This window comes from Cetorhinus maximus, chromosome 7 (assembly GCF_964194155.1).
Source record: "Cetorhinus maximus chromosome 7, sCetMax3.hap1.1, whole genome shotgun sequence".
NCBI lineage: Eukaryota > Metazoa > Chordata > Chondrichthyes > Lamniformes > Cetorhinidae > Cetorhinus > Cetorhinus maximus.
This window is the reverse complement of record NC_135885.1, coordinates 4247363-4262409: the sequence shown is the minus strand read 5'-3', so window position 1 is coordinate 4262409 and position 15047 is coordinate 4247363. Positions and strand designations below refer to the sequence as shown.

Below are 15047 nucleotides of genomic sequence, written 5' to 3'. Positions count from 1 at the left end.
GCTGGCTGAGTCCTAAAGGACAAAGCTGCTAGACTGGGTCTGCGGCAGGTGGTGAGGGAACCTACAAGAGTGAGAACATACTTGAACTCGTCCTCACCGATCTGCCCGTCGCAGATGCATCTGTCCGTGACAGTATCGGTAGGAAGTGACCACCCCACAGTCCTTGTGGAGACAAAGTCCCATCTTTACATTGAGGATACCCTCCACCATGTTGTGTGGCACTACCACTGTGCTAAAAGGGATGGATTTCAAACAGATCTAGCAACTCGAGACTGGGCATCCATGAGGCGCTGTGGGCCATCAGCAGCAGCAGAATTGTACTCAACCACAATCTGTAACCTTATGGCATGGCATATCCACTAATGAACCATTACCACCAAGCCAAGGGATCAACCCTGTTCAATAATGATGGGGGAGCCCAGCACATCAGTGCAAAAGATAAGGCTGAAGCAATTGCAACAAACTTCAGCCAGAAGTGCCAAGTAGATGATCCATCTCAGCCTCTTCTGGAGGTCCCCAGCATCACAAATGCCAGTCTTTAGCCAATTCATTTCACTCTGTGGGTGTCCCTACACCACATGGACTGCAGCGGTTCAAGAAGGCAGCTCACCCCCACCTTCTCAAGGGCAACTAGGGATGGGCGATAAATGCTAGTCCAGCGGGTAAACAGCTGAAGGTACTGGATACTGCAAAGGCTATGGGCTCTGACAATATTCCGACAATAGTACTAAAGACTTGTGCTGCAGAACTTGCCGCGCTCAGGTATGCCCTGTACAAAAAAAGGAGGATAAATCCAACCCGGCCAATTACGCCCCATCAGTCTACTCTCCATCAGTAAAGTGATGGAAGGAGTCGTCAACAGTGCTATCAAGTGGCACTTACTCAGCAATAACCTGCTCACTAGTGCTCAGTTTGGGTTCCACCAGTGCTACTCAGCTGCTGACCTCATTACAGCCCTGGTTCAAACATGGACAAAAGAGCTGAACTCCCAAGGTGAGGTGAGAGTAACCGCCCTTGACATCAAGGCAGCATTTGACCGAGTGTGGCATCAAGGAGCCGTAGCAAAACTCGAGTCAATGGGAATCAGGGGGGAAACTCTCCACTGGTTGGAGTCATACCTAGCACAAAGGAAGATTGTTGTGGTTGTTGGAAGTCAATCGTCTCAGTTCCAGGACATCACTCCAGGAGTTCCTTAGGGTAGTGTCCTAGGCCCAAACATTTCCAGCTGCTTCATCAATGACCTTCTCTCCATTATAAGGTCAGAAATGGGGATGTTCGCTGATGATTGCACAATGTTCAGCACTATTCACAACTCCTCAGATACTGAAGCAGCCCATGTCCAAATGCAGCAAGACCTGGACAATATCCAGGCTTGTGCTGACAAGTGGCAAATAACATTCGTGCCACACAAGTGTCAGGCAATGACCATCTCCAACAAGAGAGAATCTAACTTGACATTCAATGGCATTACCATCACTGAATCCCCCACTATCAACATCCTGGGGGTTACCATTGACCAGAAACTGAACTGGGCTAGCCATATAAATACTGTGGCTGCTATAGCAGGTCAGAGGCTAGGAATCCTGTGGCGAGTAACTCACCTCCTGACTCCCCAAAGCCTGTCCACCTTCTACAAAGCACAAGTCAGGAGTGTAATGGAATACTCCCCACTTGCCTGGATGAGTGCAGATCCCACAACACTCAAGAAGCTTGACACCATCCAGGACAAAGCAGCCCGCTTGATTGGCACCCCATCCACAAACATTCACTCCCTCCACCACCGACACACAGTAGCAGCAGTGTGTACCATCTACAAGATGCACTGCAGGAATTCACCAAGACTCCTTAGACAGCACCTTCCAAACTCACGACCACTACCATCAAGAAGGACAAGGGCAGCAGATAGATGGGAACACCACCACCTGGAAGTTCCTCTCCAAGCCACTCACCATCCTGACTTGGAAATATATCACCGTTGCTTCACAGAATCACAGAATTGTTACGTAGAACTGTTCCTGCTTGTAAACAGATCGAGAACCAGAGGGCACAGTTTTGAAGTGTTTTGAAAAAGAAGCAAATGTGAGGTGAGAAGAAACTTTTTCACACAGCGAGTAGTTAGGGTTTGGAATGCACTGCCTGGAAGTGTGGTGGAGGCAGGTTCAATTGAGGCATTCAAGAGGGCATTGGATGATTATCTAAATAGAAACAATGTGCAGGGTTATGGGGAAAAGGCAGGAGATTGGCACTAAGTTAAAATGCTCAGAGAGCTGGTGCAGACACGATGGGCCAAATGGCCTCCTTCTACATAGGCTAGGAATCCTGTGGCGAGTAACTCACCTCCTGACTCCCCAAAGCCTGTCCACCATCTACAAGGCATAAGTCAGGAGTGTGATGGAATAATCCCCACTTGACTGGATGAGTGCAGCTCCCACAACACTCAAGAAGCCCAACACCATCCAGGACAAAGCAGCCGCTTGATTGGCACCTCATCCACAAACATTCACTCCCTCCACTACCGACACACAGTAGCAGCAGTGTGTACATCTACAAGATGCAGGAACAGTTTCTCTCTATCTACTCTATCCTGACCCCTCATGATTTTTTAAATTTCTATCAAGTCTCCTCTCAGCCTTCTCCTCTCCAATGGAAACAGTCCCAACTTCTCCAATCTTTCCTCATAACTGAAGTGTCTCATCCCTGGATCCATTCTTGTAAACCTCTTCTGCACTCTCTCCAATGTGTTCACATCCTTCCTATAGTGTGGCGCCCAGAACTGTACACAATACTCCAGCTGAGGTCTAACCAGTGCCTTATATAAGTTCATCATAACCTCCCTGCTCTTGTACTCTGTGCCCGTATTAATGAAGCCTAGAATACTGTCTGCTTCAGAAGCAGCTCTCTCTACCTGTCCTGCCACCTTTAATGACTTATGTATACATACACCCAGGGCTCTCTGCTTCTGCACGCCCTTTAGAATAGTATCCTTTATTTTATACTGTCTCTCCCTGTCCTTTGTACCAAAGTGTATCACCTCACACTTATCTGCATTGAACTTCATCTGCCACCTATCTGCCCACTCCGCCAATGTGCCAGTGTCCTTCACTGTCGCTAGGTCAAACCTGGAACTCCCTTCCGAACAGCACTGTGGGTGTACCTACACCACATGGACTGCAGCGCTTCAAGACGGCAGCTCACCAACCCCTTCTCAAGGGTAATTAGGGATGGACAATAAATGCTGGCACAGCCAGCGAAGTCCACATACCGTGAATGAATATTTTTTTAAAATTACATCCCCTCATCCACAGGTCCTGAGGCCAGCTGCTCTGAGTGGGATCAACTCTGCTGGAGTGCCAGCTGTGGTTCAGTGACTAGTGCTTTTGCCCCTGAGTCTCACGTTTCTGGCTTCAATTCCTGCTTCAGCACAAAAAAAAATCAAGGCTGACACTCCAGTGTAGTGCTGAGGAAGTGCTGCACTGTCAGTAGGTGCCGTCTTTCAGATGAGACATTAAATGCACCTGCCTACTTAGGTGGATGTAAAAGATCCCATGGCACTATTTCAAAGAAGAGCAGGAGAGTTCTCCCCGGTGTCCTGGGCCAATATTTAGCCCTCAATCAACATCACAGAAAACAGGTTATCTGGCTATCATCACATTGCTGTTTGCGGGATCTTGCTCTGCACAAATTGGCTGCCACATTTTCTACATTGCAACAGTGACTATATTTCAAAAAGCACTTCATCAGCTGTGAAGCACTTTGAGACATCTGGTGGTGGTGAAAAGCACTATATAAATGCGAATCTCTTTGAAACCAGTTTGGGCCAGGCATCCAATCTGGGATCTTACTGCTTGTTGTGCGGAGCTCAGTACCACATCGGCTGAGAGCAGCTGGGCCTAGTACACTTCCCATCTAAAACCTGGAACCTTCATTGAACCACATGGAACTGCACATCCACCAAACATACCACTGAAATTTAACAGCTTGCAATCTACAGACAGGAGGAGTGAAGGAAAGTTTTATGGACACATGTGCACAAGCACACACACAGACACAGACTCACACACGCAGACGCACTCACTCACGTGCACGCAGTCACTTCTCTCTCACACACACTCTCTCTCACACTCGCACACACACACACGCACACAACATGCATATACATGCTGTCACTCACTCGCACATGTACTCTCTCTCGCACACATGCACGCACTGTCACTCACTCTCTCTGACACACACACACAGAATCACAGAATATTTACAGTGCAGAAGGAGGCCATTCGGCTCATCAAGTCTGTACTGGCTCTCTAAAAGAGCATTACACCTAGTCCCAATCTCCTGCCTTATCTCCGTAACCCTGCACATTATTTCTTTTCAGGTAGCAATCCAATTCCCTTTAGAATACCGCAATCGAACCTCCCTCCACCACCCTTTCAGGAAGTTTGTTCCAGACTCCAACTTCCCTTTGGATGAAAAAACTTTTCCGCGCATCACATTTACTCCTTTTGCCAATTATTTTGAATCTGTGCCCTTTAGTTCTTGATGCTCTCTTGAGTTGGGGCAGTTTGTCACTATTTACCCTGTCCATACCCCTCAGGATCCTGAATACCTCTATCAAGTCTCCTCTCAGCCTCCTTTTCTCCAAGAAAAAGAGTCCCAACCTCTCCAGCCTTTCCTCATAGCTACAGTTCTTTATCCCTTGTTGTGAATATCCTCTGTACTCTCTCCAATGCCTTCACACCCTTCCTTAAGTATGGCGCCCATACTCACTCACTCACTCACCCACACTCACTCACCCACACTCACTCACTCACACTCTCTCTCTCACACACACACACACACACTCTCATGTACGTACACATACACACACACACACACACATACTCACTCACTCGTGCATACTCACTCGTGCACACACACACACACTCACTCATGTACACACATGCACTCACTCACTCGTGCACACACACACACTCACTCATGTACACACACACACACTCTCTCACTCGTGCATACTCACGCACATGCACTCACTCATGCACACACACACTCACTCATGTACACACACACACTCACTCACTCGTGCATACTCACTCGTGCACACACACACTCATGTACACACGCACACTCACTCGTGCACACTCACTCGTGCGCGCACACACACACGCACATGCACTCTCACTCGTGCACATACACATACACACACACACACACACACACACAGTCTACTCGTTCTGTAGCAGTTTTTCTCATTATGCTTTAGAAAGTGACTGATGATAAATTGCCCAAAATGAAATTTCTTATATAAAAAAAAATGGATGCAGTCGCAAAACAAACACACGATAAACTGATGGAATCCATCATTCTCAGGGTTTCAAATGGGGCAATAACTGTGAGACAACTCCCCTGTGAAAGGAGCACTCACAGCAGAGCTTATGCTGAACCTGAACCAGGCTAAAAATGCAGGTCCTTCTGGCAGAAGATGCATCATTCAAACACCTCTCAAAACACACGGATATCAATATGTATATAAAAACACTGATAGGGGCACAGCTCTTTAATTTGCCTGATGTTTGGTATTCACACATTTGCATCTGACCTCCATAGCGCTCACAGACACAAACTCTTATCCCTTAATGTGCACCACTAAATAACAAATAGATTAAACGTTCAAATATTTAACAGACAGCTTTGCTGCTTTTAATACATATTCAAAAACTTTCAAAAAAATGGAGTTGTAAAGCTGGAGGTATTTTGAATAATTTAATCAGAGAATATGAAATAAATAAGGCAGTTTTATTCTATCCTTTAAAAGTCCATAAAAAAAGCATTATTATTATTTGCTGCGCAATTCTGCTTTTCCGCCCCCCTCTCCTCCCTCGAAGGTGCTAACTCTGTGATGGGAGATCAGGCCCACAGACACTGACCACCAGCTGGTATCTTACCCAAGTGGGGCTCGTGGTGAGATGGTGCCGTCGTGGTAATGTCACTGAATTAGTAATCCGGAGGTCCAGGTTAATGCCCTGGGGGTCAGGGATTCAAATCCCACCACGGTAGCTGGTGGAATTTAAATTCAATTAATAAATCTGGGATTGAAAGCTAGTCTCAGTAAGAGTGACTATCATCAATTGTTGTAAAAAAAAATAGAAACCCATCTGGCATCTGAAATCTGCCACCTTTACCCGGTCTGGCCTACATGTGACTCCAGACCCACAGCAACGTGGTTGACTCTTAACTGCCCCCCTGAAATGACCTAGCAAGCCATTCAGTGCAAGGACCATTAGGGATGGGCAACAAATGTTAGCCAGCGACGCCTGCGTCTCATGAAAGAATATAAGGGAAAAAAAGTGCCCATTCATTACAGTGAGATTCGACAGACTGTTCCACTCTGTGACATAATACAGCTGTGCCAGGACTTTCACGCACTCGCTTGCTCACACGCTTTGTCACACTCTCACTCCCCACCCGCTCAATCACATTCATTCCCACACACTCATGCTCACTCCCAGACATTCACACTCACTCTCACTCACACACCCTTTGGGAGGGGACTGACAAGTGGGATTTGGGGCATTCGATTGATTGAGCTCAATAAATTTCCCTCAGTTTGAGGCATCGGGTACCCAACTAAAAACCGGGAAATTGAGACTCCAAACTTGTAAAAGTGAAGCCAATAAACCTGCTACTTCCATATAATTCTACAGCACAGATAAAGGCCATTTGACCCATTATGCTTTTGCTAGCTTTTTGAAAACAATGTCCAATTAGTCCCATTTCTCTTTTCTCACTCATAATCCTGCACATTGTGAGCTGGCACCAGAACAGTGACATTTGAAAGCTGCCAAATTACCTTAAAAACTCAACCAGTTCATTGATGTCCCGTCTGGATCTAAATGTGACTCCAGCCCCCCACACCAATGTGCTTTATTCTTCATTTCCTCTCAGAAATGCCCTGACGTATCATTCACTTACCTCTAACAATTGCTCGGAAGCACAATTAGAAAGAAAGAAAGATTGGTATTTCATGATCGTAAGACATCCCAAAGCACTTTACAGCCAATGACGTACTTGTGAAGTGTAGTCACTGTTGTAATGTAGGAAACACAGCAGCCAATTTGCACACGGTAAGCTCCCATGGCAATGATATCAAAAGCCAAATCGCGTATTTTAATGATGATTGAGGCATTAATGTTGGCCAGAACCCCAGGGACAACACCCGGGCTCTTCTTCAAAATAGTTCTGTGGCATCTTTTATGTTCACTTGAGAGGGCAGACAGGGCTTCGGTTTAATGTCTAATCCAAAAGCTAGCAGGGAAGCACCTCAGCCACTCCCTGTGGGCAAAGGGGTTTTTCCTGAGTTGCCTGATGGATTTACCAGTGATTATCTTATATTTCTGACCTTCAGCTCTACTCACCCTCACAAGTGAAAATATCTTCCCCACGTCAACTCCATTCATAACTTTAGAGTCTTCTGAAGTGGTTTAGCAAGTCGCTGGGTTGCATCGTAAGTCGGGGAGATAAGGAATGGTTGATAAATGCCAGTCTTGCAGCAACGCTGTGAATGTGTTAAATCATTACAGGGACAAGTTAACCCACTGACCAACCTCTGTGTCTGTGTGCCTCTCACTTGTAGTATCAGGAACAGCAGAGGAAGCGAGAGGCTGAGGAACGCAGACGGTTCCCGCTGGAGCAGAGACTGAAAGAACACATCATTGGCCAGGAGACTGCCATCGCCACTGTTGCAGCAGGCACGTACAAAACGATCAAACGATGGGCATCGGGCTGTGGGTTTGCAGGACCCCCTGTTTGGCACAGCCACCATCTGCAAGTCAATCATTAAGTTGGGGCTTAAAGCAGCAACTGTAATTTTATCGGGCAAGTTCCACACTCCAGCTTTCTGTGCCCACAGCGAGGGGGGTAGCAGGAAATTGCACTCTAGTAGAATCTTAAAGCACAGAAAAAGGCCATTTGGCCCATCGTGCCTGCGCTGGCCTTTTGAAAGAGTTATCCCATTAGTCTCACTCCCTCTACTCTTTCCCCATAGCCCTGAACATCCTCCTCCTCTGAGATTTTACCAAACTCCCTTTTGAAAATCACTATTGAATCTGCCGCTTCCAACGCCCTTTCAGACAGCGCCTTCCAGAGCACAACAACTCGCTGCGTAAAGAAAGATTTTCCTCTTCTCCCCTCTGGTTCTTTTGCCAGTGACCTTGAATCTATCTCCTCTGGTTACTGAGCCTCCTGCAGGAGAACATACTTTGTCCTCAGTTACTCTGCTGAAATGTTTGAACAACCCAGTCTCGCAAGCCTCTCCTTTGGTCAGTTCCTGTGCAAATATCCTGAGCTGTGAGTGCGTGGTTTTATGTGGATCGGTGTCAAGGAGAAAACCGCCGAGAATATTCAGCCTCGTGCTCCAGTTTTAAGGAATGGCTGGGTTCAGAGCTAGCCTGGGCACAGGAGTCGAGAAATCTCTCTGCTGGCTGTAGAAGTTTGGCATGAAGCGAGTTTGACCAGTCCTAGCCCAGCTCCCAGGAAGCTTCAGCCCAATAGCAGACACTTGACCCTGGTTTAGCACCAGGTGGGCAATCTCGCTCTGAGAGATCATAGGCCAGCTGGTATGAGAAAAACCATGCCCCTTTTCCAATCTTGTGGCAAAAATTTAGTGTGTGATGTGAGTGTAGAGGGAGCTTTACTCTGTATCTAACCCCGTGCTGTACCTGCCCTGGGAGTGTTTGATGGGGACAGTGTAGAGGGAGCTTTACTCTGTATCTAACCCTGTGCTGTACCTGTCCTGGGAGTGTTTAATGGGGACAGTGTAGAGGGAGCTTTACTCTGTATCTAACCCCGTGCTGTACCTGCCCTGGGAGTGTTTGATGGGGACAGTGTAGAGGGAGCTTTACTCTGTATCTAACCCTGTGCTGTACCTGTCCTGGGAGTGTTTAATGGGGACAGTGTAGAGGGAGCTTTACTCTGTATCTAACCCCGTGCTGTACCTGTCCTGGGAGTGTTTGATGAGGACAGTGTAGAGGGAGCTTTACTCTGTATCTAACCCCGTGCTGTACCTGTCCTGGGAGTGTTTGATGGGGACAGTGTAGAGGGAGCTTTACTCTGTATCTAGCCCCGTGCTGTACCTGCCCTGGGAGTGTTTGATGGGTACAGTGTAGAGGGAGCTTTACTCTGTATCTAACCCCGTGCTGTACCTGTCCTGGGAGTGTTTGATTCGACACTTAATTCCAAATTGAATACAGAGACAGGTATTATAGGATTCTGACATCTATGGGTGTGGAGTGGGGGCTTGCAGAGAGGAGAGCTTACCCAAAAATGTTATGCATAAGTGGTGATGGGTGTGGTTTAGCCTGAGCAGCAGGATCAATGGAAATTATGGCCAAATCGCCTTCTCTTATTCCATGCTCTTTATCTTGGTTCTGATGAAAATAGAACAAGTTGTTTCCGAGTAATTCATTTAGACTCCAGGTCAATTTGAAGGAAGAAAGAAAGATATTTTCCTGGTTTGAAATAAAACAACTCTCAGGCAGGCTGGCTGGAATAATAATTTAATAATATTTATAAGGTGCTGTTCTGTTAAAGTTTGTGCTTTCAGTTTGAGAGGGGCTTGATTATAATACTTTATAAAGTTTTGAGCTGAAATTCGAGGGCTGATTCTACCAATAGTACTTGATGTTAAAGGTGCTCTGAGCTGATTCCTCTCTGACCTGTTAACCAGACAGGTTGTTTTCCTATCAGCCCCGGCTTGATACTGAATTGCCTCTCGTTCTCTCGCTCTGTCTCGCTCGCTGTCACACACGCTCTCTCTGTCGCTCTCGTGCTCGCTCTCCCTGTTGCACGCTCGCATGCTCGCACTCTCTCTCTCGCTCGCTCGCTCTCTCTCTCTCGCTCGCTCTGTGTTGCTGGCTGTCTGTAACACTGAAGCCTGAAAGGTGGTCTTACCTTTGCAGTTGTGCTCCCGGCTGCAAGTCTGCGCCATCACTAAGACACTCAATTTCCTCCTCCGCAGCATCTCCCTCCTCTGCCCCTGCCTCAGCTCATCTGCTGAAACCCTCATCCTTGCTTTTATTGCCTCTAGACTCTCAACTATTTCAATGCACTCCTGGCTGACCTTCTACGTTCTGCTCTCTGTAAACTTGAGGTCATTGAAAACTCACTGTCCGAACTTGCACCAAGTCCTGTTGACCCTGCGCTCGTTTAGCAGAGTCTTGATTTTGAAATTCTCGTCCTCGTGACAGCGACTGTGGCGATTCTCATTTGTGAACATAAGAAGAAGAGAGCGATGTGGGAAAAGCAGAACAAAGCCACATGCACAAGGTGCGCACAGTTCTGGGAGAGGGAGAGCATGAACGTAGGAGAGCAAGAGTGCAAGTGAGTGTGCAAGGGAACGTGAAAGAGGACAAGAGAATGGAGATGTGTGCAGCAGAGCAAGAGAGTGCATGGGAGAGCGAGGGAGTGCGGGTGATCCTGGGAGAGTGCAGGCAAGCACAGTAGGGGTTGAGCAGAGAGCCTGAACAAACGAAAAAGCATTAGATGTAAACGCAGCGTCTCACTGCATGTATCTTGTTTGGAAAAATAAGACAAAACAAGTTTGAGGTTGTCTAATCTGCAGCAGCTCCTTCACCCATGTATACTAGACACCCTCGGGTGAAGTAGCTCTGAAAAGCTGCAGAGATCAGAGGCGGGATTGGGGGGGGGGAGAAAGGGAAGTGGGGCCTGAAGGACAGCTATATTAGAAACAACAGCTAAGCGATCCGTCAGTGAATGCTGCTTTGCGATGCTCCCGCGGCGCCCATTAGCCCACACATGATGGAAGTGCATCCCACTCCTGTCTGACTGAGGGCCATCAGCAAGTGGAGTCGCTAGACAGCCTCGCCAGCCTCGCAGCTCCTGCTGCTGGAGCTGTGAACTGCACCGAGGTTGCAGGTTTCCCCTCAGCGCCCATCATCATTAACACTGCAAGGCCCCACACCATGTCAGCAGAATGAGTGCAAATCATGTCAAACCAGGGGACAGCGTCCCAGCAAGTTTAACACTTTTCCAATCGCCCTGAAACACGGTGTTAACAAAAATATAAGACATGTTTGTTTGTTCCTCAACTAATCTTTCTCTCTGGGTTTCGCAAAACAAAATTCAGTTACTTTTGGCCCACCATTGCTCACACGCTTTTCTCCTTCCTTTTCTATAGACTGGGGGAAATCGAGGTGTGTTGGTAATGCCAATGGACCATTGATCCAGGCTCCCAGGCTAATACTCTGGGGGACATGGGTTCAAATCCCACTACGACAGCTGATGGAATTTAAATTCAGTTAATAAATCTGGGATTGAAGGCTGGTCTCTGTGATGGTGACCATAAAACTATCATCGATTGTTGTAAAACCCCAACTGGTTCACTAATGTCCTTTAGGGAAGGAAATCTGCCGTCCTTACCCGGTCTGGCCTACATGTGACTCCAGACCCACAGCAATGGGGTTGACTCTTAGCTGCCCTCCTGAAATGACTGAGCAAGACACCCAGTTCAAGGGCGTTTTAGCCAGCAGCGCCCACACCCCATCAAAGCATAAAGTTACTGGCTCTCAGAGATATACAGTGAGCAGGTCATCTTCCTCATTTCTCTCTCTCTTTCTCACTCACTCACTCACCTACCCTGGCACACTGGTAGCATTTGGAAAGCTGCGAATTCAGTCCAGTCCGCTGTTCTTCTGAGTGCTTTTCCACAATCCTTCCACTGATCAGGAACTGACCCTCAGTCCACACTGACACTCCCAGTGCCTGTGCTGTGGGAATGCTGCAGTGTTGGAGGTTCCATGTTTCAGAAATCAAATCATGATTCTCCCAGACATTGAGTGAGTGAATGAACCTCATTAACTCACATTGGGAAACATCATCCACCCATGGGACGTTTTATATCCACTTGGGAGGGGAAATGGTATTTTGATTCATCCAAAAGATGGCACCGCCCTTGGTACACTGCCTCCTCATTGCTGCCCCTCTGATAATGCAATGGTTCCTCAGTGCTGCCCTTAGGACAGTGCAGCACTCCCTCAGTACTGACCCTCCGACAGTGCAGCGCTTTCTCAATACTGACCCTCTGACAGTGCAGCACTCCCTCAATACTGACCCTCTGACAGTGCAGCACTCCCTCAATACTGACCCTCTGACAGTGCAGCACTCCCTCAGTACTGACCCTCTGACAGTGCAGCACTCCCTCAATACTGACCCTCTGACAGTGCAGCGTTCTCTCAATACTGACCCTCCGACAGTGCAGCACTCCCTCAGTACTGACCCTCTGACAGTGCAACACTCTCTCAGTACTGACCCTCAGACAGTGCAACACTCTCTCAGTACTGACCCTCTGACAGTGCAGCGCTCTCTCAATACTGACCCTCTGACAGTGCAGCGCTCTCTCAGTACTCAACCTCCGACAGTGCACCTCTTTCTCAGTACTGACCCTCCGACAATGCAGCACTCCTTCAATACTGACTATCTGACAGTGCAACACTCTCTCAGTACTGACCCTCCGACAGTGCAGCACTCCCTCAATACTGACTATCTGACAGTGCAGCTCTCGCTCAGTACTGACCCTCCAACAGTGTAGCGCTCCCTCAATACTGATCCTTCCGACAGTGCAGCGCTCTCTCCGTACTGTCCCTTCTGACAGTGCAGCACTCTCTCAGTACTGATCCTTCCGACAGTGCAGCGCTCTCTCAGTACTGACCCTTCCGACAGTGCAGCACTCTCTCAGTACGGACCCTCCAACAGTGCTGCGCTCCCTCGACACTGACCCTTCCGACAGTGCAGCGCTCTCTCAGTACTGACCCTCCGACAGTGCAGCGCTCTCTCAGTACTGACCCTTCCGACAGTGCGGCGCTCTCTCAGTACTGACCCTTCCGACAGTGCAGCGCTCTCTCAGCACTGCCCCTCCGACAGTGCAGCACTCCCTCAGTACTGACCCTCTGACAGTGCAGCGCTCCCTCAATACTGACCCTTCCAACAGTGCAGCACTCCCTCAGTACTGACAATCTGACAGTGCAGCACTCCCTCAGTACTGACCCTTCCAACAGTGCAGCACTCCCTCAGTACTGACTCTCTGACAGTGCAGCACTCCCTCAGTACTGACTCTCTGACAGTGCAGCACTCCCTCAGTACTGACTCTCTGACAGTGCAGCACTCCCTCAGTACTGACCCTCTGACAGTGCAGCACTCCCTCAGTACTGACCCTCTGACAGTGCAGCACTCCCTCAGTACTGACACTTCCGACAGTGCAGCACTCCCTCAGTACTGACCCTCTGACAATGCAGCCCTCCCTCAATATTGACCCTCCGACAGTGCAGCTCTTGCTAAGTACTGACCCTCCGACAGTGCAGCACTCCCTCAGTACTGACCCTCTGACAGTGCAGCACTCCCTCAGTACTGACCCTCCGACAGTGCAGCTCATGCTCAGTACTGACCCTCTGACAGTGCAGCACTCCCTCAGTACTGCCCCTCTGACAGTGCAGCATTCCCTCAGTACTGCCCCTCCGACAGTGCAGCTCTTGCTCAGTATTGACCCTCCGACAGTGCAACACTCCCTCAGCACTGTTCCTCCGACAGTGCAGCGTTCTCTCAGTACTGACACTACCGACAGTGCAGCGCTCCCTCAGTACTGACCCTCTGACAGTGCAGCACTCCCTCAGTACTGACCCTCTGACAGTGCAGCACTCCCTCAGTACTGACCCTCTGACAGTGCAGCGCTCCCTCAGCACTGACCCTCTGACAGTGCAGCGCTCCCTCAGTACTGACCCTCTGACAGTGCAGCACTCCCTCAGTACTGACCCTCTGACAGTGCAGCGCTCCCTCAGTACTGACCCTCTGACAGTGCAGCGCTCCCTCAGTACTGACCCTCTGACAGTGCAGCGCTCCCTCAGTACTGACCCTCTGACAGTGCAGCGCTCCCTCAGTACTGACCCTCTGACAGTGCAGCGTTCCCTCAGTACTGACCCTCTGACAGTGCAGCACTCCCTCAGTACTGGCCCTCCGACAGTGCAGCACTCTACCAGTACTGACCCTCCGACAGTGCAGCACTCTATTAGTACTGACCCTCCGACAGTGCAACACTCCCTCAGTACTGCCCCTCTGACAGTGCAGCACTCCCTCAGTACTGCCCCTCTGACAGTGCAGCACTCCCTCAGTAGTGCCCCTCTGACAGTGCAGCACTCCCTCAGTACTGCCCCTCTGACAGTGCAGCACTCCCTCAGTACTGACCCTCTGACAGTGCAGCACTCCCTCAGTACTGCCCCTCTGACAGTGCAGCACTCCCTCAGTACTGACCGTCTGACAGCGCAGCACTTCCTCAGTACTGCCCCTCTGACAGTGCAGCACTCCCTCAGTACTGCCCCTCTGACAGTGCAGCACTCCCTCAGTACTGACCCTCTGACAGTGCAGCACTCCCTCAGTACTGCCCCTCTGACAGTGCAGCACTCCCTCAGTACTGACCCTCTGACAGTGCAGCACTCCCTCAGTACTGCCCCTCTGACAGTGCAGCACTCCCTCAGTACTGACCCTCTGACAGTGCAGCACTTCCTCAGTACTGCCCCTCTGACAGTGCAGCACTCCCTCAGTACTGACCCTCTGACAGTGCAGCACTTCCTCAGTACTGCCCCTCTGACATGCAGCACTCCCTCAGTACTGCCCCTCTGACAGTGCAGCACTCCCTCAGTACTGCCCCTCTGACAGTGCAGCACTCCCTCAGTACTGACCCTCTGACAGTGCAGCACTTCCTCAGTACTGCCCCTCTGACAGTGCAGCACTCCCTCAGTACTTCCCCTCCGACAGTGCAGCACTCCCTCAGTATTGACCCTCCGACAGTGTAACACTCCCTCAGTACTGACTCTTCTGACAGTGCAGCACTTCCTCAGTACTGACCCTCTGACAGTGCAGCTCACGCTCAGTACTGACCCTCTGACAGTGCAGCACTCCATCAGTACTGCCCCTCTGACAGTGCAGCACTCCCTCAGTACTGCCCCTCTGTCAGTGCAGCACTCTATCAGTATTGACCCTCTGACAGT

At 49.3% G+C, this 15047-nt stretch overlaps 1 protein-coding gene across 1 annotated transcript in view; it reads left to right on the top strand.

The window, feature by feature from the left end:
• clpb (ClpB family mitochondrial disaggregase) overlaps positions 1-15047 on the top strand; it is a 127238-nt gene that overhangs the window by 74068 nt on the left and 38123 nt on the right. The window contains exon 7 of the mRNA XM_078544968.1: positions 7628-7742. Coding sequence (XP_078401094.1) covers positions 7628-7742 — 115 coding nt within the window. The remainder of the gene's footprint in view (positions 1-7627; positions 7743-15047) is intronic.